The sequence below is a fragment of the Platalea leucorodia genome (assembly GCF_965183815.1).
Source record: "Platalea leucorodia genome assembly, chromosome: 16".
Classification (NCBI taxonomy): Eukaryota; Metazoa; Chordata; class Aves; order Pelecaniformes; family Threskiornithidae; genus Platalea; species Platalea leucorodia.
Window position 1 is genome coordinate 13,622,392 of NC_138838.1, and position 27,664 is coordinate 13,650,055.

Sequence of the window (27,664 nt, forward strand, 5' to 3'; positions counted from 1 at the left end):
GTGTCCCTGGAACAAAGTGAGGGGCAGAAACGTGCCATCTCCCTCCCTGAGGACTGCCATCCCTCCACTGGGAACAGGGGCACATCCTTTCCCATGGCCCTGTCCCCCTTATCCTCCCCCGGCACTGCTCTGCCCCACAGAAAAGCCAGCCCTGGTGTGCTGCGGCAGCAGTAAACAGGCCAATTTTAATGCACATAACACCCAACATCACCACGGGACGGACTTGTCCCTTCCCTTACAACCCTCTCAGGCCATCAGCTGTGAAATGCGGCCACCCCTGGCCCTCCAGCTGCCTGTGCAGAAGCCGGCTTGGGCTGCTTTTCCATCGGCTGTGCCTGTGGCTTCGGCGGCATCCCCACGGCTCGGCGAGGCTGTCGGGCTGGTCCAGCAGGGAAGCGCTTTTAGGCAGCAGAGCGGGTGAAGGCAGGGCCCGGGGCCAGGGAACGAGCCCTAAGGCACATCAGAGCAGGTTTGGAGAGGCCAAGACCTCCAGGAGCCAGAGCCCGGGTCCCCCTTGGCGCACACATCTCAGTCTATCAGAAACTTCTCACCATCCACGTCTCTCCCTGCAGAGCCCTTGCGCAGGGAGGGGAAAAAATCGGAGCGGAGGAGGCGGGAGAAGTACATGAGGATCATGGCGTCGAGCAGCAGGAGGTTGGCGGTGAGGAAGGCACCCTGGCCCTGCACCTCCACGTAGCGGAGGAAGTACCAGGTGAGGTAAGCCTGGGGCGCCAGGCGGAAGGCGAAGTACATCACCAGGTTGACGTACTTGTTGGCCTCGTAGAGCACTGGGGAAGGCACATTGCTCATCTTCAGCAGCATGCGGACGGTGAGGAAGATGTTGCTCACCTCCACCAGCAGCAGTAGCATTGCAGCCACCAGGAAACGGCCCGTGATGATGAGTGAGATGAAGGCAGAGATGGCCTGGGAGTGGGGGGGACACACAGCAGGGTCAGCTCTCCTTGCCCTGGGGGAGGCAAGTCCTTCCCTGCCAAGGTGTGGGTGTATGTGGTGCTGCTCCTCGCCACCCAGAGATCCCAGCATCCCCCCAGGCACCCGGGCCAAGGGAAAACCAGTCTGGAGAGCTAGTTTCCCTGGGGACCAGTTACACCTCCCTGCGTGGGGAGCCGGGACCAGCCTCTGGCTCTTCTCTTGCCCGGTGCGGCAACCTGTCTGGCTCTCGTTGCTCAGAGCCGACGCTGGCAGGCGTCCTGCCCCGCCAAGTGCCCTCGCCTTGTTGATGTGCAGCCAGGGCGAGGCAGAGGGGAGGGATCCAGCTTGCTACCCGCCGCAGCGCACGGAACCTGCATGCGGTGTGTGGTAGCCCCCCGTGCTCGCCCTTCACCTCCCTGGGGCCGTACTCACCATGGCATGGTGCACCAGGTACTCCCAGGAGGAGCGAGACTGGTGGTTGAAGATGATGTCAAGGCTGTCGTGGATAAAGTAGCCTGCGGGATGAGGGAGAGAGAGCGATGAGGGGGTCTGGCTTGTGCACCGTCACCTGCTGCGGTAAGGGGGAGCAGCGAGGAGGAGGAGGGTGGCGTGACTGTGCTCCAGGCGTCAGAAGCGCCTCCGCCCTGGCTGGGCGTGGGGAGACGGCCGGGCCCCGGGGGCTGGCAGCCTGCGGGTTCCGCGCTCGTGATGGAGGCAGGGGGCACGGAGAGTCATCCGTGCCCTGAGCCGGGGGCTCATGCCAGGCCAGCGTGCCGGGCTGGAGAGGGAGCAGGCAGAGCCCGGCAGGGCGGCCGCAGCCATCGCCCTGCCCGGCTCCTTACCTGAGGAGAAGCAGACCAGCAGGTGCCCTGAGACGCTGTAGCCGTCCTGGATGTCGGAGAGCAGCTCCGGGGAGTGCCAGAGGCTGGGGACCAGGAGAGGAGGCAGGGGGTCAGCCCGGGCGCCGGGATGGGGGACGCGGGGACCCCGTGCCTCCTCCCCTGGGGGCAGCGCCCGGGGTCGTGCTCCCACGGGGGCCCGGGGCCCCGGTCCCCGTTTGCGGCCTGCGCACCGTTTCCCCCCCCCCCCCCCCCCCCCGCCGCCGGTGCCCGGTACCTGAAGAGGGCCCACAGCCCCGCCAGCACGGAGTGTGCGAAAGAGACGAGGAGGTTCCGCCAGCGCCAGGCGCGGCCGGGGCGGCTCCGCACGGCGGCGGGCCGGGGCAGGGCCAGCGCTGCCCGCCGCAGCCCCCCGAAGATGGCCACGCTGCCGCCCACCAGCGCCGCCGAGGGCGCCCGCCAGCCCGGGCCCATCGCGCCAGCTCCGGCTGGCGGGCGGCGCCGGCCACGCCTCCCCGGCCACGCCCAGGCCACGCCACGCCCCAGGCCACGCCCCCGTGCAGACCACGCCCCCGTGCAGACCACGCCTCCCCGCGCCTGCCGGCCCGGCCCGGCCCGGTGCCGGCTCCTGCGTGGGGAGGGGTCCCGCCCCACCGTGGCCCCCCCGGAGCAGGACACGGGGCTGTCTGTCTGTCCGTCCCGCCGGGGCTCGGTGTCGCTAGGTGGCAGCACGGCCACGTGGCGAGGCCTGGGGGCGGCGCCGCCACCGCCGTCCCCGTCCCCGCCGCGGGCCCCGCATGCGTAGTGGAGGGGACGGGCGCGGCCCGCGGTGTTTTGTCCGGCCGCCGCCGCCGTAGCGGCTCCCGGAAGTGTTTCCATGGAAACGGGAGGAGCCCGGGCCCAGCCAGGGCAGTGATGGAGAAATACGAGCGGATCCGGGTGGTGGGGAGAGGGGCCTTCGGGTGAGGGCGGCCCCGGGGGGCGCCGCGAGTGGGGCACGGCGGCTCCCCAGGCCTTTTTTACCGTGGCCACGCGTGTGCGGGGAGCGCCGGGCCTGTGGCACCGTGGGGTAGGGTGGGAGGCCGCAGGCGGCGTTACCATAGCAACAAGGCGCACGGGCCCTGTGGCCATGGCAACGCGGGGGTCAGCCGGCGTGTGGCACCCTGCGGGGGGGTGTCCAGGCCCTGGCTGTTGCCATGGCAATGGGGTGACACGGCACTGGATGTGTGACACCCCGGGGGGGGGGGCGGATTGCAGGCACTGTTACCATGGCAACGGGGGGGCAGGGGCCATGTGTCACCCCAGGGTGGTGGCCGGGCCCTGTCCCCCCGCGCTGAGGCCCTGTCCCCGTCCCCGCAGCATCGTGCACCTCTGCCTGCGCAAGGCCGACCAGAAGCTGGTGATCCTGAAGCAGATCCCGGTGGAGCAGATGAGCAAGGACGAGCGGCTGGCGGCGCAGAACGAGTGCCAGGTCCTCAAGCTGCTCAGCCACCCCAACGTCATCGAGTACTACGAGAACTTCCTGGAGGACAAGGCGCTCATGATCGCCATGGAGTATGCCCCAGGTGGGCCCCGATCTCCCCCAGCACCCGCAGCTGGTTCCTTGGCAGGCCCAGGGGATGCCAAGCCCTCAGCGCTCGGTGGGTCGGGCTGCTCTGGCCCCACGTTGTGCGCCTTGTAAAGATCCTGTGCTTTGGACCCCCAAAGAGCCCAAACATGTCTCTCTTGAACAGACACTTGTGTAGAAAAGGATCTGGAGGTCCTGATGGACACCAAGTTGACCGTGAGCCAACTGACCGAGCACTGGCACAGGCTGCCCAGGGAGCTTGTGGAGTCACCATCCTTGGAGAGATTCAAAAGACAGGTCATGGCCCTGGGCAGCCAGCTGTCGGTGGCCCCCCTTGAGCAGAGGACTGGACCAGATGACCTCCCGAGGTCCCTTCCAACCTCAGCCATCCCGTGATTCTGTGATTATGTGCCTTACGCCTGCTGATCGTATCCAAAACAAAGAGATTTCTAACACCTCTGTCACTGCTAAGTGTGCTACCATCTGCCCTTGGCTTAGGTTTCACATACATTTCCCTGTGTCAGCTCTCGGCCACGCTGTTGGTCCCACAGCTCTGTGTGGGAAGGTGTGATTTCTAACAAGATTTGCTGTGGAGTGTCAGATGAAATCAACATTTGCATCAGGGTTTGTTAAAAGTTGTACGTGAGCCCTGAATCCGGACCTCCCCTTCTCGATAGGGGCCTCTCCGTGCCACGTGGCCTCTCAGACTGCAAGAAGTCTCTTTTGCAGAACAGGCTTATCTTGTTCTGCCATCGAGGTTTATGTCCTCCAAGAGCTGTAATTTTAGCGTTTCTTTTCCTGCTGCCTTTGACAATATGTCAACAGCAACTTCTCTCTCGTTGTTTCTTCGTCCCACCAACTGTGCTGCCATTGTTCTCCGCACGGTCTCGGCAGCATTGGAGGACGTGCTGCGTGTCCCACCGGGACACGCTTTTTCCCATGCACTTGGCTTGTTAAGATGCCGTGGCTAAATCCCCCTGGCTTTTAGACCGGGTTTGCGCTGCCCTGTGCAGCCACCCTTGCCGATAGCCCTTTGTTGTTCTTTGCAGGGGGCACGCTAGCGGAGTTTATTCACAAGCGCTGCAACTCCTTGCTGGATGAGGATACCATCCTGCACTTCTTCGTGCAGATCCTCCTGGCTCTCCACCACGTGCACACCAAACAGATCCTGCACCGCGACCTGAAGACTCAGAACATCCTCTTAGACAAGCATCGCATGATCGTGAAGATCGGAGACTTTGGTATCTCCAAAATCTTGAGCAGCAAGAGTAAAGCCTACACGGTGAGTGGCCTGGCTTTGCGGGGGAACTACTTGCCACCATGGCAGCGGGCTGGAAACTCTGGACTTGGCTCACGATAGTCTCTGGGAAGCTGCTGTAGGCAGTGAGGTTGGATGTAGCATACTTGCAGTAGACCACATCCATATGCCGCAATGCTGCTTTGCTCCTTGGAGTTTATACAGGCTGATGTCTTCACGCCCAAGTTTGCTGCAGAAAGGTGAGAAAGACCTGCCTGCCCGAGCCTGGGAGAGGATGGGGTGTCTGGGCCCACTGGTGAGGGTAGACAGGGTTCCTCCCACTGTCACAGTGGGAGAGGTGGTAGTTGCAGGCTCGTCTGACACATACTTGGCAACCGAATTCCTGTTTGTGCCCCACTGTCCTGCCTTATCTTAATCTCCTCTCTCTGCTTGAGACTTGAGTATCATTCCCCAGCTGGTCTAATCTGACTAGACATTTATATCACGCTCATCGCTCTGGGCTCTGATTCCCTCAACTGGATAGGAGAAAAATTAGAGGTAATCTCTGTACATGCAAGGGAGGTCACCGGAAAGGCAAATCCCCATGTTTTTTACTGAGATTGTCAGGCAGATGTTGACACCAGGGAACAAAAGCCCAGCTCCACTAAGCTTTGGTTGGTGGTGCTCTAGCCAGCCTGCGCACTGGGCCCTGAAAGGAACCTTTCTCTTTCCACCTCGCTGCCCCAGTTTCACAGCATCATGGTGAATTTCTTTCTTTGTCTCTTCTAGGTTGTGGGAACTCCGTGCTACATCTCCCCAGAGCTCTGTGAAGGGAAGCCTTACAACCAGAAGAGTGATATCTGGGCTTTGGGCTGTGTGCTGTATGAACTCGCCAGCCTCAAGAGGGCTTTTGAAGCTGCGGTAAGAGGGATATGGTTTACATGTAGCGCAGGGAGCCCCGGCCTCTTACAGAGGTGAAAATGCATGCTCGGATGACTCTTCCCACTGAGCCTGGAGGTGTGAAGGCAGAGGGCAGTGCTGAGAACTTCTTGTTCCTTGGCCTCACCTCTGACTGCCCAGCCACTGTATGTCTCTCTTTTGTTTTCTCTCCAGAATCTTCCTGCCTTAGTATTGAAGATCATGAGCGGGACATTTGCTCCAATATCAGATAGATACAGCCCCGACCTGCGCCAGCTCATCCTTAGCATGCTGAACCTGGATCCTTCCAAGCGGCCCCAGCTGAATGAGATCATGGCCCAGGCCATCTGCATTCGGCCCCTTCTGAACCTCTACACTGACGTGGGCAGTGTCAAAATGAGAAGGCAAGTGATACTGCCACCTTAGTGTCCCTTGGGAGGGGCTGCCACAGCCCATAACGTGTCTGACCACCTCACTGTCTCCTCTACAAGCTCCGAAGAGAGCATTGTCCCCATGCAGCTTTCCTGTGTTACCCAAAGTGCAGCTGCTGCGGGCCACGCCTGGCCCTGTGGCTCAGGGCCACGGCCGGTGCTGTGGCAGCTGTGGGCCTGTCATGACAGTAACAGTGAACAGAGAGTTGTGAGCTCAGGGGGAAGCGTGCTGATGCCAACTTCCCTCTCTCAGGTGGTTTAAAGCACCTACTGAGACAATTCTGTGAGCTATTCAGCCGTGGCTTAGGCTGTAGCTCTGCCCAGACCTTCTGTGATCCAGGGCTCTGCAGGACCTCTGGGGCCCAGCTGACATTAAGGACCGGATTTTGGTTTGGCAGGCCTGAAAAACCCTTGGCTCCGGTGCCGACAGTGACCCACAGCCGGACGGGGGGACGAGTGAGCAGTGCCAGGCCGAGGGGTGAGTCCTGGCATGGTGTGTTCAACACAGCTCCATTCAGAAGGACCCTTCCCTTTGGATGTCAGGGGGTCAGACTTGAGCTTCTGGAGAGGGGAATTTGAGAGACATCACCTTCCCTGAGCCCTGGGGGAGCCCATGGGCACCTTGGCTCTGGGGACCATGCCACCCTCTTTCTCGGGCTGCCTCTTCCAGGTTTTGAACCCTTGAATCAAGTTTCTGCTGCTCCTGCTGTGAAGGCTGGGAACCAGCTGGCGGTGCTGAGGGGGGATGTCCCAGCGCAGGGCAATGCACCTGGCACCGGTAACAATTAGCTGGAGCTGTTGTGGTGCCGCTTCCCTCAATTCTGGGATAAAATACAAGGAGTCGTTCCCATGTGCTTCTCTCAGCCCTGGCTGGGAGCTCCCCCACAGCCCCTTGCCAGCCTTGGACCGGTGCTGGTCTGGCCCTGCTGGCTGGCAGGCAGCTCTGCTGGCACCCAGACTGGATGGCTGCTGTCATTTCTCTTCCTGTGGCAGAGTCAGGGCTCTGGGTTCATGATTTCTCTTTGACCCATAGGTGTTCGAGGTGGTTCAGCCAGGACAGGAATCCCTCCTCCGCTGTCGTCCATCTACACCTGGGGGAGCGGGATCACCACCCCGCTCCGCCTGCCCATGCTTAACACTGAAGTGGTGCAGGTGTCTGCTGGCAGGACGCAGAAGGCCGGGGTCACCAAATCGGGGCGGCTCATCATGTGGGAGGTGAGTGACGGGGAACTTGGGGCAGGCAGTGGCCATGGAAGCCTCGGATGTGCAATTTCTGAGGAGGAGATGTTTCTGTGCATAGGCCCTGGCACCGCGTCCCGCAGGACCGCTGTCCAGTCCAGGGTGAGGGTGACACTGCTAAGCCTGTGGGAAGGGGCTCATCTGAGTTCTCCAACCCAGCTCTTGCTGCACGGAGGTGCAGCAGCCAACATGGTTTCTCTCTGCCAGGCTCCCCCGATGGGTGCTGCGGGAGGCCCTTCTCTCCCAGGAGCCACCGAGCAGCTCCAGCCCCAGTTTGTGTCCCGCTTTCTGGAGGGCCAGTCTGGCGTGACCATCAAACATGTGTCCTGCGGCGATCTCTTCACAGCCTGCCTCACGGGTGAGCTGCTGCCTCCTGCCTGCACCTGGCTGAGTCCCAGACCCCTCTACATGGCAGCTGGCTTGCAAATGCAGCGTGACGGCCTGGGGAGCCTGCTCAGAGCGGAACCCGAGGGATGCACTGGGCTGGGGTGACACAAAGGCCTCTGTGATCTCTCCTGTAACATCAGGTGGGGGTCAGAAATGGCAGGCACGGTCCTCTTATGATGCCACAATGGTCAACTTGGTCCCAAAGGTCTGTCCGGTATGGGGAGGGCCACAGATTTGTTGTCCTGGCTGCACTGGTGTCACCTGAAGCCAGAACTGGCCTGTGTAGTGGGGACTGCAGTGTGAGGAGTGTCTGGGAAGTTCAGCTTTTCTCTCTCACGTACTCTGTGAGTGTGACGCAGACACAAGCAGTGACCAGCGGTGACTGGCATTGCAGTGAGAAGTCATTGTGAGCTCCTGCAGGGCCAGTTGTCCTCAGCTGCAGGAAGGCAGGGTCTGAAACCCCCTGGGAGGCTGGGAGGCGTTCTGGCTGGGAGGGGAAGCATGCACACCAGCCCGAGGCTGTGTTTGTGGAGCAAAGCCCTCCCAGTGGTCCTCCGGGAGCCCTGTTCGCACTTCTGCTGGGGATCAGGGCAGCAAATGACAGATATGCGACCGGCAAACTTTGTAGGCATGTGTTTATCCTACCTCTCCATGGCGTTTGCCACCCTTCTGCTGGGTGGCTGCTCAGTGATACACAGGGGCTCGGTAAATACACAGTGGCTCTGTGTATTTAGCACCTTGACAGACCGTGGGGTTAGCAGCTACGCAGCTGCAATAATGTTATCTCAGTGCTCTCCTATCATCTGCTGTTTGTTTGGTGAGTTGTCACAGCACATCGAGGCTGCTGCTCCTGGGAAGCTCGCTGAAGGCTTCTCGCCCCTGCAGCAAGTTAGGAGTCAAAGTGGGTCCAAGTAGAGCTGCTGTCCTGGGAGCCACGGCCAGCCCCACTGGCTCTGTGTGCCTTGCAGGGCCTCATGTGTGCCAGTAACACAACTTCTTTCTGCTTTTCCAGACAGGGGCATCATCATGACTTTCGGCAGCGGCAGCAATGGCTGTTTGGGGCACAGAAACTTCACAGACGTAAGCCAGGTTTGTCGTGAGGATGCTGGGCGCACTGCTCCCCCAAGGTAGAGGGTGGATCATGCCTTCTGCGCCACGTGAGAGGGCTCGTCCCCGCTCCAGGGATGTGCATCCCAGGCATGCTCTGGCATCCGACCCCTTCCCCCTCCTCTCCCTGTCACTGCGAGTTTTAAAAGACCCAACCTGCCTCTCTTTTTCTCTCTCCCCCCTACACAATGATCCCTTTGAGCGTGGGGGAAGTCAAGAGCTGCCTTGTGGTTGCTGTTGGCAGGCACCCAGCTTGGAGGCTGCCTCCAATCACACACCTGCCTGCTTCGCTCTTGGCCTGCAGCTGCCAGGGTTCACTGAGAAAAGTTATTTTTCAAAAGAGCCAGTATTTAAAGAAGAGCTGTGTGTTTCCGATTGGCTCGGAGCACTAGGGCTGAGGGCCCATCGCTCCCTTCCAGCTTCTTCCTTGCCTGCCCTCGGATGTGGCAGCAGCCGATGGCTTCCAGCCGAGCCCGGAGACTGGTGCCATTTGTCGCTGTGGTCAGCTGGCTCGTTCATTCCTGCTCTATCCAGACCTGAGCTGCTCGGTGCTTATTGCTGGGGAGGGGAGACCAGTTGGGAGCAGCAGCCAGATCCCAACAAATGGTGCTTTTCACTTGAAGAAGATAATGAGAATGAGACTCGCTGTGGCGAGGTGTCAGATCTAACAGCAGGTCACAGCAGGGGCTGGGTGAAATATGGAGATCCTGGTCTCTCCACACCCTAACGAATACGTGGCCGATAGCTCACAGCTCCTCTGCACAAGAGCCTTTCAGCCAACGCATCCTGCACCAAGCCCCTGCCTGCTCAGAGCGTGCGTTAACAGCCCCTGGCACTCCCCACATGGGCAGGGGGGCGAATCCCAGCCCTTCGGCTGAACCTATTCCCTCTGCAAACTGTTGTGCTGGCTGCTTTCTTCCGCCCCAGAGATGTTTGCGTTATCTTCTGTGCTGTGTGCACGTAGTCTCTAAACCCTTTGAAGACTGTTTGGAACAAAAAAAGTTCTCTGGTGTTTGTGTTGGATGAAAACTGGGATGCTGCCAGCGCTGTGTTGAGGCTGGGGGGGCCGGGTGGGAGGGATGGGAGCAGCCGGGCAGGCTGGGAGGTCTCGGCTGACGGCTGCTGCTCTTCCCCTGCCAGCCCAAGATTGTGGAGGCCCTGCTGGGCTACGAGATGGTGCAGGTGGCCTGTGGCGCGTCTCACGTCCTGGCGGTTTCCAACGAACGGGAAGTGTTTGCCTGGGGCAGGGGGGATAATGGTAAGAGGTGTCTGCTTTGCAAAACAGGGCTTGTGCTTTCCTTTGCCTGTTCCCACTCCCCTCGCTGGCCCTGCTTGCCCACAGTCCTCTCCGGATGTGCCAGGCTGGGTGGGTGCAGAAGAGTTGCAGCTGCTTCACTGCATACCGGGGCCCCCGTGCTTTGGATTTCACTGCCTTTCCTGGCGATAGGTCCCAGGCTGGGCTCTTGCAGCAGCTCTGTCGATGCCCTTGCTCATGGGGGTGTGCTCAAGTTTTGTGTTGCCATCAGCCGTGCCCTGCTCTGTTCCCCCTGCCAGGTCGGCTTGGGCTGGGTACCCTGGAGTGCCACAACTTCCCCCAGCAGGTCGCAGTCCCGCTGGAGCACGAGGCTCAGAGGGTCATCTGCGGCATCGATTCCTCCATGGTCCTCACAGTGAAGAACCAGATTCTCGCCTGTGGGAGCAACAGGTAAAGACGCAAGGGTCTGCGCTCCAGAGCTTGCCTACAGCCTCCTGGGCCTGTCCATCGGTGTCCAGCCCAGGAAGAGGGAGCAAGGGGCTCTAGAAGACATCTCTGTGTGATCCTGCTCCCCAGCATATCGCTGCTGGTGGTGCAGTTATGCAGGGGCAGGATTTGTCTCCAGGGTGTCTGTGTCAGGCTGCATTCAGCCAGCTCTGAATGGTGCTTTTCCCCATGCAGGTGTAACAAGCTGGGCCTAGATCGTATCAGCTCAGCAGAGGAGCCTTCCCCGGAGGACCAGGTGGAAGAGGCCACCACGTTCATGTGTGCTCAGTCGTCCCCCTTGAACCAAGAGCCGATTGTGTGTGCGGACATCGGTACAGCGCACTCGGCTGCAGTCACAGGTGAGGGGTGTGTGCCCAGATCCCTGAGGGGAGAACCTGCATTTTCACTGTCTTCCTCCTGCCTCCGTTTCCCATGGGCAGAGGCCTCAGAGAGGCTCAAGAGGCACCGTGCTCTTGATGTTGTTGCTCTGTGGAGCTGGATGTTCAGCATGGCAGAGAGCAATGGGCTTCAGGGGTTTCAGTGCATCCTCGGGTGACACCCAGTTGTTTCTCTCGTTTCTGTTGTCAGCTTCTGGCCAGTGTTACACCTTTGGGAGCAACCAGCATGGGCAGCTGGGCACCAACTCCTGCCACAACAGCCGCGTACCCCACCTGGTCGTGGGGCTCCAGGCAATGAAGGTCACCATGGTGGCTTGTGGTGATGCTTTCACTGTGGCCATCGGAGCAGGTGAGACTGAAGCCCCTGTGTCCTGGGCTGCAGTAGGCCCTGGCTTTCCTCTGCCTGCAGTCCATGTGGTGGCCAAGGCAGGCCTCAGAGATAGCCCAGGGCGGTACCAGGGAGATGGGAGGCCTGTTTGCCAGTGAGCGCTGTGTGCAGCAAGGCGTATATATCCCTCTGCAGATGGCGAGGTGTGCACGTGGGGGAAAGGAGCCAGGGGACGCCTGGGCAGGAAGGATGAGGAAACAGGAGCGCCGAGGCCGGTGCAGCTGGAGGAGACGCATCCATACCTGGTGACCTCCGTAGCCTGCTGCCACGGGAACACACTGCTGGCAGTAAAGCGTGAGTAGGGGCTTCGTTACTGTGATTCCTGCCATGAGGGCCCAGCCAGACACAATGCCTTGTGACCGGAGCTCTACTGAGTAACCCTGGCGCATAAGCTCTGTGTTATTCTAGCCCTCTAGAGCTGTAGATGAATAGAAATAACTTGAAGCCCATAAAAACTCCCCTTCCGCTATGCAGCAATGTGACACTGCCGCTTCCGCTGGGCTGGGGGAGCAGAGGGACGGCAGAGGCAGTCTCGTGCACTCCCAGACAAGTGGGCTGGCCAGGCTGCGGTGGTGGGGAGCTGGTGTGCTGGCAGTCCACCGAGTATCCAAAAAGAGCAGCTCTCTAATTGATGCTGCTGAAATAGAAGCTGAGATTTGAGGCGTCATTTTGGCTGCTGGCTTTCCATTGTGGTTTGGAAAAGATAGTGATGGTTTTGTGGTTCTTCTCTGCTCAGGCCAAAGGCAGCATCATTGCATGGTTAAAATGTGCCCATGGCGTGACCTGCCCTTCCGTTGCCTGGATGTATGATGGGAGCCTGGCCCGGACTGCTGGAGGGGCCTTTCTTCCTCCTCTGCCAGGCTGATTATGGCCTCAGTGCTGGGCTGAAAGATTCCAGTCCCAGCCCACTTCAAGGAGGCTAATTACACCCCAGAGGGGAGGAGGCCCAGCTGACTGCCCCAGCACCGCGGAATCGGTCGTGGCTCCTGTTCTTCCCCTGCACGTGCCGAGCTCTCACATGATGTGTGCTGCCACATGAAGGGGACGGGGAATGGCTGAGTCCCCAGGCTCGGGAACAAGTAGGGCATTTGTCATGGGAGTAAAAGGGTTTTGTTTCTGCAGGAAGACTGCAGGCTGCTCTCCCCTTCCGCTGCCAGAGTCACCCTGTGCTCTGTGGCAGCTGGTTTGTGGGCTCCCACCTGCAGCACCGTAAGAGCAGGGACTGAGCGCAGAACCCCCACCATAGCCCCACCGCTGTCCCTCTGCACTACCCAGTCCAAAATTTCGACCCTCCTTCCCGGTACTGGAAGTACAAACACAGCAGCAGCGGTGTCAGGGCAGCAGCCTCGCCTGCTCCAGCACCCCTCAGTAACCAGGGTGCAAAAAGCATCAAGAGCTCTGTTAAAAAGCTAAATTCTGACTCTGGACTTTTACACAGCTCAGTCTGCCTGGAAACCTCTCCAGAGAGGACACGAGAGCTGGTGGCATGTTTGATGTCATTGCCGCTGTCGGCTCTGGCTGTGATCTGGCCCGGAGAGGGTGCTGGCACAGGCGAGCAGTGCTCCACCTTTGGGGCGGCAGTTCTGCACCACTCCGCGGTTTCCTCCCATGTGGCCAACACTGTTTTTATCTGGCTTGGGCTTCCGCCCACTTTATCGTGAGGCCATCGCTGCACCCTTCTCTCTATCCCACTGCAAACACAGGAATAACTGGGAGAAGCCAGGCATGCTGGAGAGGAGGGTGCAAGCCTCAAGAGATTGCATTTCCTCCTGAAATGCTGAGCATTGCCTCCTGCTTGTGCCACTACTGAGGCCTTGTGGCGGCTTCTTGGGGTAGCGGGACAGGGAGTGCGGTGCCCATCTGTTGGGCACTGCTCCCTGTAGCTTCACTGATATGGCAGCTTACAGCTTATTCTTGGTCCTTGCCCTTTGTCTTTCAGCTGCCGTGGAAGAGTCACCTTCCCAGTGAGTTTGAGTTGAGAGGGGCCATATCCAGCCTCGTTGTATAGATGCGGAGGCACCCCCAGCCGCCCTGTAAGCCTGCCCTTGCTGCTGCCTGCTACAGCCTGGCTCGGACCTGCATCCCCGGACTTGGGAGCTCCTCAGCTGCGCTCTGAAGGCAGCGATCTGGAAACAGGGAGCTCCTAACAATGGTTCCCACGGAACTGGAGCTGGTCTCATTTATCAAATCAACGAGGGTCACTGTGAACCTCCAGTGCCCGAGAGCTGCTGTTGTGGGGCAGACATGCCCAGAGCTCTGGTGCTGCCTTCAGGGGGTCGCGCTGGGGCTGTGCCCCTCCCCGCTGGAAGTGCCTGGGTAGAAGGGTGAGGAGCAGAGAGGTTGTTTTCCCCCATGGAAGCTGTCTCTGGTTACAAAGCCCAGGCTGACAGCTTGGTGTCTGAGAGAGCTGTCAGCCTTTGCACAGCAGTGTCTGGAGTTAGGGCCCCAGGCGCTACACTGGGTGACTAAGTGCAAACCTCTTTTCTAATTAGAGAAGCCTGTCCTTTCCCATCCCCCCCCCTTAAAACGTTTCACCCGTTTGTTGAGCTGTTTATCACGCTTTCCAGGGTCCTGGCCGGCACAACTGGCCAAACCCGGCATGAGCAGCATCTCTGTGCAGCACAGCCTGGCTCGCTCTCCCCGAAATGCTGCCTGGAGCTTTCCAATTACAGCCTCCCCTGGCCCCAGGAGCTCACCGGAAGATCCTCCAGCTGACATTTGTCCTCAGGCCCCTAAATCCTGCTGCTGACCAGCTCACTGGATCCCAGCTGAGCTAGCGGAAGGCAGCAAAACACCACCAGCGACTGCCAGTAATTGAAGTTTTTTAACCCAGATCTCTCCAGGGAGATGACGAGTTTTCACCAGGGATCCTTTCTGCAGGCGGGAGGGGGCATATCACCATGTCACATGCAGGAATGTTTTTTTTATCTCCAGAAGGGTCCTTTCCTTTTTTTTTTCCTCCTCTTTTCTTTTTTTAACTTACATCTGCCCTGGGCCATTTTTTGATGAGCTTCTGTCTCTGATCTGCCTGACATTGCAAATGCTCTTGCCTTTCACATCCATCTTTGTGCTGCTGCCAATCTGTTGTGTATAAAGTCAGTGCTCTCATAAGCTGGCTGAGATGAAATCTCTCTAATTATTTTTGTGATTCTTTCCTGTTTTCAATGAGGGGAACCTTGCCACTGGTAGAAGCCGACTGATCCCTCTGTCATGTGAAAGGTAATGAATTTCTGCAGGTCTCTTGCTCTTTCCTCCCTTGCCGCCTCCCAGGCTCCGGCTGGGCAAGGGAGCAGGTCCCATCCAGCTGGGAAAGGTGTGTGCAGCCCCGACTGCAGACGTGGCCTCCCTGTTTGGCTCCTGGCAGGGTGGGTGCATGGGTTTTTCCCTGCCGTTTTTGTTTCTTGTGGAGCTGCCTTTTCAGGCGGTTACACCCTGCTATCCCAGGAAGCTGACTTGTGTTCAAAGGCTCTGCCTGTCCCGTGGCACTTGCCTTGTCTTGCAGGTTACAGGGACGGCTCTGGCAGCCCAGTGTCGGTGGAGGGGAAGGTGTTCTCCACCCCCAGACCAACCTGGGCACCAGGGTAATTGCAGGGCTGGGTTAAATGGACTCAAAGCCCCTCTGGGCCGCTGTCCTCCCTGCGCCGAGCTGTCAGCAGCATCAGCTCCTACAGCAACAGACTTCATTTGGCTGTGTTGTGCTCAGCTCTCGAGGCTCCCCTCGCCCCAAACCATGTGCAAACACATCCCATAAGACAGGACTGGCGTTCCTGCTACAGCCTCGCCAGGGCTGAGGGCTGGCTGGGACAGCAGGCAGGCAGGACAGAGGTCTCTGCCACCCTTTGCCTTGTCAACAGTGGCAGCAAAATGCCACCGCTCCAGGGGACGTGCAGCCAGGAGAGCTGGGCTCTCTCTGCTCCAGCTGGGCTGCCAAATCCAGGGGTGAGCCCCCTGGCAGCCCCCCTGTTCCCACTGATGTGCTGGCATTAGGTGGGTTGTTTTATGACTTAACGATGCCTTTGCACAGTGGTGCTGGGGCTGGAGGTGTCACTGGCTCGAACATTGGGACCCTTCGCTTGGGGCAGGGGGAACCAGTGTGAACCAGTGTGGTTTGTGCTGGGTCGAGGGCTCGCGGTGAGGGTTGGAACCCTCGGGATTTCACAGCCTGTATGCTTGGTGCAGGAGTTCAGCTGTGAAGCACAGTGAGATGATTTGAATAATTTAATACCAGGCTGTGACCAAGCCTGGCGAAAGGGTAAAGGAAACAAAGAGGCCCCCAGCCCCGAGCAACAATAGCTCTTGAAACGACAAGCTGAGGCATGTCCGCGCTGCCGGAGGCAGAGAGCAGCCCGGGCAAATAGGCCAGTTGCATTCCTCACGTCTGCTTGCTTTGTTTCCCTGCAGAAGCTCCCGGTGAAAACTGCAGGTCTCTGGGCTTCTCCCTTTATCCTTGTTTTGTTCCCGTGTCCTGCAGAGCTGGTGGTTGGATCAGCCGCGTCCCTGTGGCTCTTCCCGCTAAGGGAGGCAGGGCCAGAAGGGAGCGGGTAGGAGAGGTGATGCAGGGATGAGGCTGCCTGGTCCCACCTCGTGCATCCTGGCTGGTGCGGGTCCCCTCTGGTCACTGTCCCCCAGGGAAAGGCCGTCCCCGTGCTCGGTAAGATCCCGCTGACCTGGGGCCATCGCTGTCTGCAGGAAAGAGCCCAAACCGCCTGCTGATCCCGGAGCTGATTTGATTTGATTTGATTCTGGCACCTCTGCTGTGGCTGCATCCCCGTTCCCATGAGGCTTGGCAGAAGGTGCGGCTGCCGTCCGTCTGTCCATCCGCCTCCCTGCCCTTACCCCCCCGCCTTCCCTGGGCACGAGGCCCCAGAACCAGGGAGAGGACTCTCCCCACTCCTTTCCCCAGGGCAAAACGCTCCACCTTAACTTCTTTAGAAGCCACAGCGTTGGCTTTCTGTCCCTCCAGTTAAATACAAGGCAGAGGGATGGAGCAGGGGTGCAGGGCAGGGAGAGGCCGGGGGAAGAAGGCGGGAGGCCTCCCTGAGCCCAGATGGGTTCAAGGACTGACCTGTCATGGGGGATGCAGAACATATCGCTGCACAAAGGGATTGCCCTGCCCGGAGGTTGAGCGTCGCCTTTGTGTGAGACAAATGCCTGGCTGTGATGTTGAGTGTGGGGAGGGCTTCGTTAGGCAGAGGGGAAAGGAAGGGATCTTTGTTTGCAGGGTCTGACACCTCCCAGCCATCCTGCCGGCACAGCCAGCGCCTTCTGATGGCTTTGTCAGCTCCTGGCTAATTAGTGGAGATGCTTTTTGGTGAGGTTAGGAAAGAAAAATTTTTAAAACATCAAAGGGAGGCAGTAAATAGTGATAAACCTCAGCTCTGTTTCATGCCTGTCATCGGAGACGCAGGCTTTCTGAGCTTGCAGGAGTGGTGTGCCCTATGCCTTCCGCAGGGGAGGCCCATCGCCCCGCGGGATGCTGACACATGGGGCCGAGGGCCCGTCCTTTCGGCTCGAGCCCAGTCCCGTAGCGGCGTCCAAGGATGGTTTTTAGGGCCAGGTCGCAGCGTGCTGGTGCGGGTGTCTGGGGTAGTGCCTTTTTCTTGTTGGCAGGCGAGTCTGGCTCCAGGGCGTGCTGTGACTTAGTGGCAGAACCAGACGGACCGCGGGGCTGCTTGTAGATCCTGCCCTGGGGGTTCACGGCTCTGAGCAAGCCGGGATGGGAACATCTCAACAGCAGGCTGCCCCCCGCCCCCCATGACAGCTCGGAGGTGCCCAGCGCACCCCGCTGCTCTCTGTACAGTTGCCTGCTATCATTTGTTTTTACATGTCGGGTTTCCAGGCTCTCTGGAAGCTTGGTTAAAGTTTAGCTCGCTGCTCGCTGCTGTCCAAGCAGGCTGCCAGCTAGTCATGACCCTTGGAAAAGACCGCATGGTGGTTGTTCATGCTCAGCGTCCGATGGTACAAGCTTCCCTGCTATTTCGGTGTTGGAAGCTAAAGCCCTGTTGCAGCTCGGGCCGTGGCAGGGTAACCTGTTATCCCTTGGAGTAACCCCAGAAATCAGCCCCCCATCCCCTTGGTGGCAGCTCTGGCAGCGAGAGCAGGCAGGCTGCCTGCCTTCCCCGCCCCGGGCTGCTGGAGGATTTTATTTTAAGCAGAGCCTCTCGGGGAGAAGGGTAACGTGAGCTCCTTGAGTGACAAGTGATAGAGCTTGACTTGCTTAGCGTGTCCCCCAGGAATCCCTCTCCTCTGCCATTTGCTAATTGAAAACTGCTAACATTTGGGTCTGGAGCAACTGCCGCCCTGAATGGGAAGCTGGCTGGAGCGTGCGTTGGTGGGACTAACACATGCTCGCAGCCTGTCATCTGCTCGTCTCCATCTCTAGGGAAAGGGGAAAATACGCCCATATGCTGCTCTGGTTTCTGAAAGAGTGAAGTGGGGGCTGGAGCCAGACAGGTTTTTCTTTTATTCTCCCTCCTCAGAGCCCTTGCTAGGAGCTTAGAAACCAGGGGCTGCGGGCTGCCGTTGGCTGCAGCCTGGGGCACGAGCCCCGAGCAGGACGAAGCCACGGGAGCGTGTGGTTCCCCCTGTGCCTGCGGCATGGGGGGACTCAGGGCAGCCCCTCCATGTCCTGCTCCGCCGTTGCCTGGCTGGGGTCGCTCTCTGCGGCGGGAGCGGGGGGTATGGGAGCCGTCCCCCAGGCCTCGCTCGGGGGCACAGCCGCAGCTGCGGGCAGGAGCGGGGCACCCCCGGGGCGCCCTGGGCCGAGCTGGCGCTGCCGGGGAGGGGGCGCGGGGGCAGCACGGTGCGTGTGTCCCCCCCGAGCCAGAGCCCAGGGCCGGGGGGCTGCGGCCGGGCGGGGGGCGCTCGGCGGGTTGTGCACAAGCCCCCGGGGGGGCTGTCCGTGATGTGGTGTGGTGTGATGATGTGATGTGATGTGATGCTCCCCGCGGCCCCCGGGGACTGTCCGTGATGTGATGTGATGCTCCCCGCGGTCCGTGGCGTGCTGTGATGGGGCCGTGCCCGGTGCGGTGGGTTCCCCCCCCTCGGAGGGGCCGTGCCCGAGGCGCCGCTCCCGGAGCCCCCGGTGCGGCCGCGGCGGGGCGGGGAGGGGGAGCCGGGAGCCCGGCCCCCGGCCCCGGGCGCGGGGCGGTGTCAGGCCGGTTCCCCCGCCCCCTCCGGCCCCCGGGCGGAGCCGGGCGCGGAGCGCGGCGGAGGCGAGCGGGGCGCGGCGGAGGCGAGCGGGGCGGCGGGATGCCGGGCTACGACTACAAGCTGCTGGAGCGGCCGCGGCGGCGGGTGCTGTGCCCGCTCTGCGGGAAACCCATGCGGGAGCCCGTCCGCGTCTCCACCTGCGGCCACCGCTTCTGCGACACCTGCCTGCAGGAGTTCCTCAGGTGAGCCCCCCGCCGTGACGTCACGGCCGCCCCGCCGTGGCGTCACGCCGCGCACCCCTTCCCCTATGCAGCCCCCGGACACCCCCCATCGCCCGCCCGATCCGGGGCTCCACACCCCGGGGGGCGGCGGGTGCTCTACCCGCCCCCCCCGCCGGCCCCGGGCGTCGCTGCCCGGTGCGGGGCCGCCCCGCACGCCGGGGTGCCGCGGGGAGGGGTGCGGGCTGCCCCGGGACGGGGAGCGGGGGCGGGGTGCCCGGGGCGCCCCGGGCCGGGGAGGGGAGGGGAGGGGAGGGGGGTGCGGGGCGCCCCCGGCCCGTGACAGCCGCCCCGCGGGGTGCAGCGGCCCGTGGCTGCTCTCGGTGAGGAGGAGGAGGAAGAGGAGGGCTGGGTGAAGCCCGGAGCGGCGAGTTTCGAGCGCTTGCAGATTTGTGCTTAACCCCTTCCTGCGCCGGCCCCGCTGGAGGAAGCGACGGGGTGGGGGGGTCCACAGGTGAGCGCGACCCGGCCGGGGGCGCTCGCTGGGAGCGAGGGGACGGGGCCCCTTCCCACGCCCGCCCACGCTTTGGCAGCCCCGGCCCCGGTACCGGCAGCGGGGCACGTGCCGGGGCTGGTGCTGCCCGGTTCTTGGCCGCCGTGCCCGGCGCGGGGCCGGGGGGTCCTGCGGTGGCACGGCGAGGGGGTGCCCGTGCCTCCCGGGCCGGGTGTGCGGCAGTGTGAAGCGTCGCCCCGGGCCCCGGTTTCCGCTGCTGCCTCCGGCTGCGCCTCGCCCCACCGAGGCGACCTTCGCCCAGGCCGGGGGCCCCACGGGCTCGGCTGCCGCCGGCCGGTTTCTGCGAAACCGGGCGTTCCCGGGGCCCGTGCCAGGCAGCGCCTCTGCTCCCCTCCCGCATCCGCCCCACGGGCACCTCGGCTCTGCCGGGGCGGCCGGACACCGGGGTCCCTCCACTGAGCCGCTCCGTTTGCACCGGACAGGTTTGGGGGTCTCATGGGCTGAGTCATCCAGCCCCGCCGCAGTGCCGGGGTGGGCGCCGGGGGTGCCGGGGGTCCCCTGCCCCATCACCTCGCTGTGCCCCGGCACGCCGCGAAGGTCAGAGGCAAGGACAGTGCCCCCGGGCGCTGCCTCAGCACATTCCCTGCCCGGCCGAGCGTGAGGAATGGGGGAGGCTTTGTTGGGGATTAGGCGCTGGCTTCGGGTCGCTGTCCCGCTTCCTCACCAGCCCCGGCACCCCAACACCATGCATGGGCTGCAGGCAGGGCCAGCTGCCCCTGGAAAGGCAGCAGGACGATGCCAACCATGGGGCAATGCCAGCTGTGGGGCGATGCCAGTCGTGGGCTCCCCGGAAAGGGCTGGGTGCCCAGCCCCAGCCGGGAGCAGCTTATCTCGGCAGGTGCCCGGTGACTCCCACGGTTGCACGTGGCAGGGCTGGATGTGGCTGTGCCCCGTGGGGATCACACCCCGCAGCACTGGCCTGGTTTTCCCGGGGATCACTTGGCCCCACAGCATGGGGGTGGTGGCTGCACGGGACGTCACCGCACCCTGCCCAGGCATCCCAGGCCAGCACGTGCCAGGTGGCACTGCTGGCTCCGTCACACTGTCTTGCATCCGCTTGGCAGCCCCGGTCAAGGCCACGCCAGCGCCTGCCAAGGGCATGCGGTGATTAGACGTGCAGGGCTGCGTGCGGGCAGAGCAACCTCGCGGCCTTGTCCAGAGCCACCTTGGGGACACCAGAGCCCTGGGGTCCCTGCTGCGTGTCCCTGCTGCGTGTCCCTGCTGCGTGTCCCTGCTGCGTGTCCCTGTGGGCAGCACCCGTGGCCAATGTCCATCCCACGCCAATGTCCATCCCACACCAGTGTTCATCAGGGATGGCGTGTGGGGTGCCACCCTTGTCTGTCCCCGGGCATGGTGTCATGGGGGCCAGGGGTGAGGGTGGCTCCTGACCAGCCGTGTCACAGGCCAGGCTGCCTGTTCGGCTCCATCCCCATCCTCCACCCCACGCTGCCCCTCTGCAGGTTGGGACTCAGCAGGGCCATTCCCAGCTTGGGCTCGGCTCTCAGGAGGAGCACCCCGTCCTGGGGGCCCAGCAGGATGGGGACCCCTCCAGGGCAGCTGCCTGTCCCCCCGTTGTGGCTCACTGCGGTGGCTGGTGGAGCTGTTTCCTGTGGCGTGGGAGCCCCGGGGCCACACGTCCGGGCTGCACATCTGGCACCCAGCTGTTGCCCCCCCACCCCCCTGGGCCCCAGCACCTGGGGCTGTGGGCGCCCGTGGCCCTGCTGGCACCGCTCCTGGCCTGCCACCGGCACCCTGCCTTAATCCCAGGGGGCCGGGGCAGGCAAAGGGGCCACCGGGGCTCCAGATGGTGCCACGCTCGCAGTGGCTGTCCCAGGCCCCTGGGGGCCGTGGCCGCCGTGCCCGACTCGGGGAGGGGGGGGCTGCCTGGGGGGGGGTGTCTGGCGGGGGCATTTCCCAGCTCAGACAGATGGAGCGGGATTAGAGCTGCGGCTCCCCGAGGGCTGCAGCTCCCCGAGGGCCATGGCTGGATTTGGTGAGGGGTGAGCACTCAGCGGCGGAGGGGCAGCACCAGTGTCCTGGGGTGGGATGGTGAGGACCCTGTGGGACATGGTGGCTGTGTCACCAGTGATGTCATTTGCCAGCCCTGGTTGATCCTGACCCCTCTCTGTGTCTTGCAGCGAAGGCGTCTTCAAGTGCCCGGAGGACCAGCTGCCCCTGGACTATGCCAAGGTGAGCTCGGCACGTGGCCAGGGTACCCCGCTCTGAGGGGACGTCCCTGTCCCCTGTGCCCCCACCAAGGGGCTAGCCCTGGGCTCTGCACACCCACCTGGCACAGCCGCACCAGCCTGGCACAGCCGCCTGTGCGGAAGCAAGAGAGAGCCCTTTGTGCCGCGGGGCTGGGGAACGGAAACCCGCTCCCGACAAAGGGTGCTTGTTTGTGTGCCGGCGGGGGGGATCCGGCCCTGGGCAGCGTGCCTGCGGCTCCTGGCCAGGCTGGGGTGGGGGCTCCGTCTACCCCCGCAGCCTGGCGTGGGATGCTGATGCCCGGTGCTGCCTCCCCAGATCTACCCTGACCCGGAGCTGGAGGCGCAGGTGCTGAGCCTGGGCATCCGCTGCATCCACAGCGAGGAGGGCTGCCGCTGGAGCGGGCTCATCAAGCACCTCCAGGTAGGGACCGGCAGGATGGGGGGGGGCCAAGGCTGCACCCCATGGCCCCCCTCACTGTCTCTCTGCCCCCCAGGCCCATCTTGGCACCTGCGGCTTCAACGTCATCCCCTGCCCCAACCGGTGCAGCGCCAAGCTGAGCCGCCGCGACCTGCCCGAGCACGTCCAGCACGGCTGCCCCAAGCGCCGGGTCAAGTGCGAGTTCTGCGCCAGTGACTTCACCGGGGAGGCCTTCGAGGTGGGCGCTGTGAGGGGCACCATGCTGGGGGGCATGGCTGTGGTGGGGACACTATGATGGGGGACACAGCTGGCAGGGGTGTCATGGGGGCATGGCCTGGCTGGGGGCACCATGGGGGCACAACATGCCCATGGGGACAGAGCCTGGATGGGGCACACTATGGGGGGCACAGCCTCGCCATGGGGGGCACCACATGGCCCCATCCCTGGCAGGGCCAGCTGTTGTGGGTGGCTGGAGGGTGACGATGCTGCTGTGGTCCCCAGGGCCACCAGGGCACGTGTCCCCAGGAGAGCGTGTACTGCGAGAACAAGTGCGGGGCCCGCATGATGCGGCGCCTGCTGTCTCAGCATGCCCTGGCTGAGTGCCCCAAGCGCACCCAGCCCTGCACCTACTGCGCCAAGGAGTTCGTCTTCGATACCATCCAGGTGAGACGGGGCCCAACGGGGACCCTCACCCCGCTGGCTCCTGGCCCTGGCTGATGGCCACCCTCTGTCCTCAGAACCACCAGTACCAGTGTCCCCGGTACCCCATGCCCTGCCCCAACCAGTGCGGGACGCCCAGCATCGCCCGGGAGGACATGCCCACCCACCTCAAGGAGAGCTGCAACACTGCCATGCTGCTGTGCCCCTTCAAGGAAGCTGGCTGCAAGCACCGCGTGAGTGTGTCCCCAGCCCCGTGCCGGCGTCCCCCTGACCATCCTGCCATGGTCTCGTTCCCACCATGGCATGCACCTGTGCCCCACAGCATCCCCACACCTCTCCGGCCCTGATGTCTGTCCCATCCCATGTGGTGTCTCTGTTCTGCTCTGTCCCATCCATGTGGCTCCATGGTATCCCCATCCTTGTCCTGCCTCACCCCTGTGTTGCTTTGCCACCTAAGTGTCCCCATGCCATCCCAAACAGGTGTCCCTGTGCCACTCCTGTGTCCCCACGGCATCCCTGTGCCGTCCTGCTCCAGTAACCCCATGCTCCAACAACATCTCCGTGACATGCCCACAGCATCCTTCTGCCCTGTCCCACCCCATGTCCCCACACTGTCCCATGCCCCTGGCACCCCCCCTGCTGACGGTCCCACTGTCCCCGCAGTGCCCCAAGCTGGCCATGGGCCGGCACCTGGAGGAGACCACCAAGGTGCACCTGGGCATGGTGTGTGCCCTGGTGAGCCGGCAGCGGCAGGAGATCCTGGAGCTGCGGCGGGACGTGGAGGAGCTGTCGGTAAGCAGCGATGGGACCCTCATCTGGAAGATCACCGACTACACCCGCAAGCTGCAAGAGGCCAAAGCCCGCAGCAACTACGAGTTCTTCAGCCCCCCTTTCTACACCCACAAGTATGGCTACAAGCTCCAGGTCTCGGCTTTCCTCAACGGCAACGGGAGTGGGGAGAGCAGCCACCTCTCCGTCTACATCCGTGTGCTGCCGGGCGAGTACGACAACCTGCTGGAGTGGCCCTTCTCCTACCGCGTCACCTTCTCTTTGCTGGACCAGAGTGACCCCTCGCTCTCCAAGCCCCAGCACATCACTGAGACCTTCCATCCCGATCCCAACTGGAAAAACTTCCAGAAGCCGGGGGCTTCACGCAGCTCCCTGGACGAGAGCACCCTGGGCTTTGGCTACCCCAAGTTCATCTCCCACGAGGACATCAAGAAGCGGAACTACGTGCGGGACAACGCCATCTTCATCAAAGCCTCAGTGGAGATCCCCCAGAAGATCCTGGCCTGAGCCTTGGTGCCCCAGGGGGGACAGGACGTGAGCCGGGTGCTTGCCCGGGGTGCCCCAAGTGGTGCTGAGCCCCTGCCCGCAGCCGGTGCCCCCGGCTTGGGGACGCTGTTGTGGCCGCAGCCGGCGGTTCTCAGGTAGGCAGGGGATGGGGCTTCTCCCCCATGTCCCTCCCGGGGCTGGGACCCTGCTGCAGCCCCAGCTGCCCCCCAGGGCAGCCCCATCTCAGGTGCTTGGGGGTTCCGGGGCGGGGGGGGGGGGCTGGGCCCCAAGCCCCTCACCAGGGTGCCCAGCAGCCCCTGCCAGCCTCACTGGGGACCCTGCAGGACCCCACTGCCCAGAGCCATATTTTGTAAGCTGGTGCCCCCCGGGAGCACGGTTGTTATTTATTACCCTGGGCTGGGGCCCACTGCCCCGTCCCTGCCTCTTTTTTTCAATAAAGTTTTCTTGTATTTATTACAGCTGCCTGAACCGCCTTCTTCCGCCTGGCCAGGGACGGGATGGGGGGACCCCTGTCCCCAGCGCCTGCCGGCACAGGGGTGCTCACGGTGCAGCCGTGGGTGCTGGGGAACAGGGAGAGCCAGGGCTGGGCTGGGGGCATGGAGGGGGGTAATCCCTGACCCACATCCTGGCAGCAGACAGGCTCAGATGGAGACAGTTAATTCAGTAATCGCCAGCAGCTGGGATGGACGAGGTGGGGGTTGTCACCAACCCCAGGGTGCTGTTGTCCTGCAGCCCCCCACCCCCATTAGCACGGGGGCAATTACAGCCCGGGGGGGCGGGGATTCAGAGCAGACAAGGGTGGGTGGGCAATGGCTGGGGGCAGGAGGGGCACTGGGGCAGGTTAAGGGAGCCCAGCTGGATCGGGCCCCAGGTGTGTGTCCACCCCCCAGAATCACGCTGGCAGCAATGGAGGGGGTCGGGATCTCTGCAGGCTAATCCCACAATTGCATTAGTGCTGCCCCAGCTTAACACAACTGGGGGGGGGGCAGTGCTGCCAGGTTGTCCCCATACCCCGTCCCCACCCTGGGAATGTCCCCCTGGGTGGGTCCCAGCCCAGTGAGGGGGCCTGGCGCTGCCCCGGGCTGTGGCACAGCCCCTGGGCCGGAGGTGGCACCAGCTGGCCCTGGGGAATGGGGCGAGCCGCCTGCCCATACTGGTGCCCAATGCCAGCTCCTACCAGTGCCGCCTTGTCCATACTGGTGCCCATTGCTAGCCCATCCTGCTGCCCAGTGTAAGCCTGTACCAGTGCCCAATGCTGTTCCTACAGTGGAGCCAAATGCAAGTCCATACTGGTGCCCAGTGCCAGCCTGTACTGGTGTCCATACTGGCACCCAGTGCCACCCTATACTGGTGCCCAATGCCAGCCCCTACTGATGCCCAGTGTAAGCCTGTACCAGTGCCCAATGCTGTTCCTACAGTGGAGCCAAATGCAAGTCCATACTGGTGCCCAGTGCCAGCCTGTACTGGTGTCCATACTGGCACCCAGTGCCACCCTATACTGGTGCCCAATGCCAGCCCCTACTGATGCCCAGTTCTTGCCCATACTGGTACCCAATGCTAGCCCTATACTGCCGCCCAGTGTCACCCATACAGGTGCCCGGTGCCAGCCCATTCTGGTGCCCAGTATCAGTCTGTACTGGTGCCCAGTGCCAGCCCTGTACTAGCGCCTGTTGCCAGCCTGTTCTGGTGTCTGTTAACAGCCCATACCAGTGCTGGCCTGTACTGGTGCCCAGTGCAGCCTGCACTGCTGCCTGATGCCATCCTGCCCGGTGTCCAGTGCTGCGCTCGGCTTGGGGGCACTGCTGATCCAGCAGGGTTTGGCTGAGCAGAACCGCAGCCCCACAGACGGCCTTCGCTAGTGCCAAACCCGCTGCTCCACAGCACATTTTCCCCCTTTCTTATTGCTTTTCTCTTACAGAGCCTCAACCTGCTTTTTTTGCGTGGTCAGGACTGACGGGACCTGAGCTACATAAGGGTAAAACCACCAGACAGTGCCTGACCTGCGTACATTTTATTTATATTTTATTTTTATATTTTATATTTATTATGTAAATTTTATTTATATAGTTATGTATATCTATACACACACAGTAGAGGAACTGTCCCGTTCCTATAGCCAGGCCATACAGCAGGGCGGTGGCAGCCTCTTGTTGCACACCAGTTATCTTAAAAAAAAAAAAAAAAAAAGCCATAAATTATTTATGAACTAAAAGTTTCAGCTATTGTGGTGAAGTGACTCTGGTAAAAGCCTGCACAGCAGCTCCTGGCTGTGCTCATTGACAGCCCAGCACTGGGACGCCATGCTGGGAGCTGAGAGGGAAAACAAACGCAGGGAGCCATGGACCGTGACCCTGCACCGCCTTGTCCCCAGCTCAGAGACCTATTTACAACCCTCTGCTCTGCCTGCTTGGGGTTTTTTTTGTGTCCCCCCCCCCCAAATGTGAAATTTGCCATCAGGTGTCGCTTTCCAGTAGTTCCCAGTGCCGACACTCCAGCACGGAAGCACCCTGCGCCAATCAGCACCGCACGACAGCTCCATTTACCCGGGCACTTTGCAACCGAAGCCACGGCGCTCATGTCTCTGTGCGGTGCCTGGCTGGAAATGTCAGCTGGATCTTCAAGCACCTCTTAACCTTCACGTTTGCATAAAATGGGGGAGCAAATCCCCTGCAAGACCTGGGTTGTGAAGCAGGAGGTGAGGCTCTTAATATTCGTGGAGAGGGAGAAAAATCGATTTGCTACTAAATTTAGCTTCAAATATCAAGTTTAAAAATAAACTTCCTGGAAACTTGTTGGTTTGAAGAGTTATTCTAAAGGCTCAGAACCTGCCAGCTTTCTCCCTGCTCCATTGGTCCAATAGGGCTCGGACACTGGCCGGATGGTTCACAAGATGCTCAGGCCAGAGAGGAAAGCGTTATTAAATACCCTCTAAGTCGAGGAAGTCCCCAGCCTGGATGGCAGGGGCTGGACCTTTGCTTGTTTCAGAGCCCAGCCACATTGGAGATGCCCTTATCTAACGGAACACCAGTCCTTTTAATGCTTTACAAAACCTTTGGGATGCAGACAGGGAGAATTTTTGGCAAAACCACTCCATCTACTGCTCATGTGGTGGAGTCCTGATTTGTGCTGATTACTGACACTTCTCAGCCAAGACGGCTACACCAGACATTAATATTTCATCAGGAGAAAAAAACGCAAGACAAATTTGCTCTTCACATCCTTTATTAAAAACCCGGCTGGGCTCCCCTCCCTCCCCCAGCCCTTTCCCTCCCCAGGACCACGGGGTTTGTGGGCGGTGAAAGAGAGGGGTTTATGATGGGACCATTTAAATCTTGGTGTGATTTCACCACTTCAATTTTAGTGCATCTCTCAGGCTAGCAGCCATCCCAACTGATTTAATGGTTTGTACCCAATTGCCTTGAAATTAACTTAAACTAATTAGATAAAATACTCTAGTAATTTTACTGCAATTTGGCCTTGTTGAGCATTGCAAGAGCATCCGAAAGGCAGCCGCTGCTAGAAGATGCCTGACACAAGCTCCCCGAGCTAAAAGGCGAGGAGCTGACTTCAAAGTGCCCCTGTCCTTTGGCTCCTCCACCCCCGTAGACCCTCCAGGACCCCCACATTGGGCAGGATTTTTTCCAGCTCTGATTTTTTTGCAGCATCTGCAGCAGTTGCTCCTCTCCAAACTGCCTCAATCACAAGACGACATGCTGCTGGTAGAGAGCATCTCGGCGCGTTGCCTACCTTGGGTCAAACGCCACGTTCGCATCCTCCCACCATCTACAGTGAGCTCAGTGTAGGGGGGAAAAGACCAAACACAGCAATTAAACCTTTGGAAGAAAACTCTATTTCACCCTAAAGGAGAAGTTTTAAAAGGTTGAATCTTACTCTGCCATCTGCCAGAAGCCTTTAGCTTAGTTAGCTGCGGCTGCAGGTAACTCCTTGGTGGTG

General features: G+C 61.3%; 3 protein-coding genes across 9 annotated transcripts; 2 read left to right on the forward strand and 1 right to left on the reverse strand.

The window, feature by feature from the left end:
• Nucleotides 1-301: 301 nt before the first annotated feature.
• Nucleotides 302-2,246, reverse strand: TLCD1 (TLC domain containing 1; the record flags this gene model as incomplete). Its single annotated transcript, XM_082328524.1, has 4 exons — nucleotides 302-924; nucleotides 1,366-1,448; nucleotides 1,776-1,858; nucleotides 2,050-2,246. 4 exons carry the CDS (start codon nucleotides 2,244-2,246, stop codon nucleotides 529-531), a joined length of 759 nt encoding a protein of 252 aa, XP_082184650.1. The 3' UTR covers nucleotides 302-528.
• On the forward strand, nucleotides 623-21,316 carry NEK8 (NIMA related kinase 8). Of its 3 annotated transcripts, none has more exons than XM_082328502.1 (15): nucleotides 623-712; nucleotides 3,132-3,337; nucleotides 4,389-4,621; nucleotides 5,366-5,497; nucleotides 5,690-5,898; nucleotides 6,324-6,403; nucleotides 6,959-7,140; nucleotides 7,372-7,522; nucleotides 8,564-8,640; nucleotides 9,799-9,916; nucleotides 10,213-10,363; nucleotides 10,595-10,758; nucleotides 10,988-11,146; nucleotides 11,321-11,479; nucleotides 11,922-12,276. In XM_082328502.1, exons 2-15 carry the CDS (start codon nucleotides 3,202-3,204, stop codon nucleotides 11,993-11,995), a joined length of 2,025 nt encoding a protein of 674 aa, XP_082184628.1. In that variant the 5' UTR covers nucleotides 623-712; nucleotides 3,132-3,201; the 3' UTR covers nucleotides 11,996-12,276. The 3 variants fall into 3 exon arrangements, with proteins under 3 accessions (XP_082184628.1, XP_082184626.1, XP_082184627.1); XM_082328500.1 differs by lacking the exons at nucleotides 623-712; nucleotides 11,922-12,276 and adding exons at nucleotides 13,125-14,404; nucleotides 21,268-21,316 and having other exon boundaries at nucleotides 2,379-3,337; XM_082328501.1 differs by lacking the exons at nucleotides 623-712; nucleotides 11,922-12,276 and adding exons at nucleotides 13,125-13,218; nucleotides 14,355-14,404 and having other exon boundaries at nucleotides 2,379-3,337.
• Nucleotides 18,407-27,452, forward strand: TRAF4 (TNF receptor associated factor 4). Of its 5 annotated transcripts, XR_014229995.1 has the most exons (10): nucleotides 18,407-18,579; nucleotides 21,268-21,319; nucleotides 21,653-21,757; nucleotides 21,831-21,992; nucleotides 22,256-22,417; nucleotides 22,492-22,647; nucleotides 23,078-23,844; nucleotides 25,629-25,685; nucleotides 26,168-26,405; nucleotides 27,373-27,452. XR_014229995.1 is itself a non-coding variant. In XM_082328523.1 (7 exons), the coding sequence occupies exons 1-7, from the start codon at nucleotides 18,437-18,439 to the stop codon at nucleotides 23,708-23,710; spliced, it is 1,413 nt and encodes a 470-aa protein (XP_082184649.1). In that variant the 5' UTR covers nucleotides 18,407-18,436; the 3' UTR covers nucleotides 23,711-23,951. The 5 variants fall into 5 exon arrangements, 1 of the variants encoding a protein (XP_082184649.1); XR_014229996.1 differs by lacking the exon at nucleotides 25,629-25,685; XR_014229997.1 differs by lacking the exons at nucleotides 25,629-25,685; nucleotides 26,168-26,405 and having other exon boundaries at nucleotides 27,373-27,391.
• The last annotated feature ends 212 nt before the right edge of the window (nucleotides 27,453-27,664 follow it).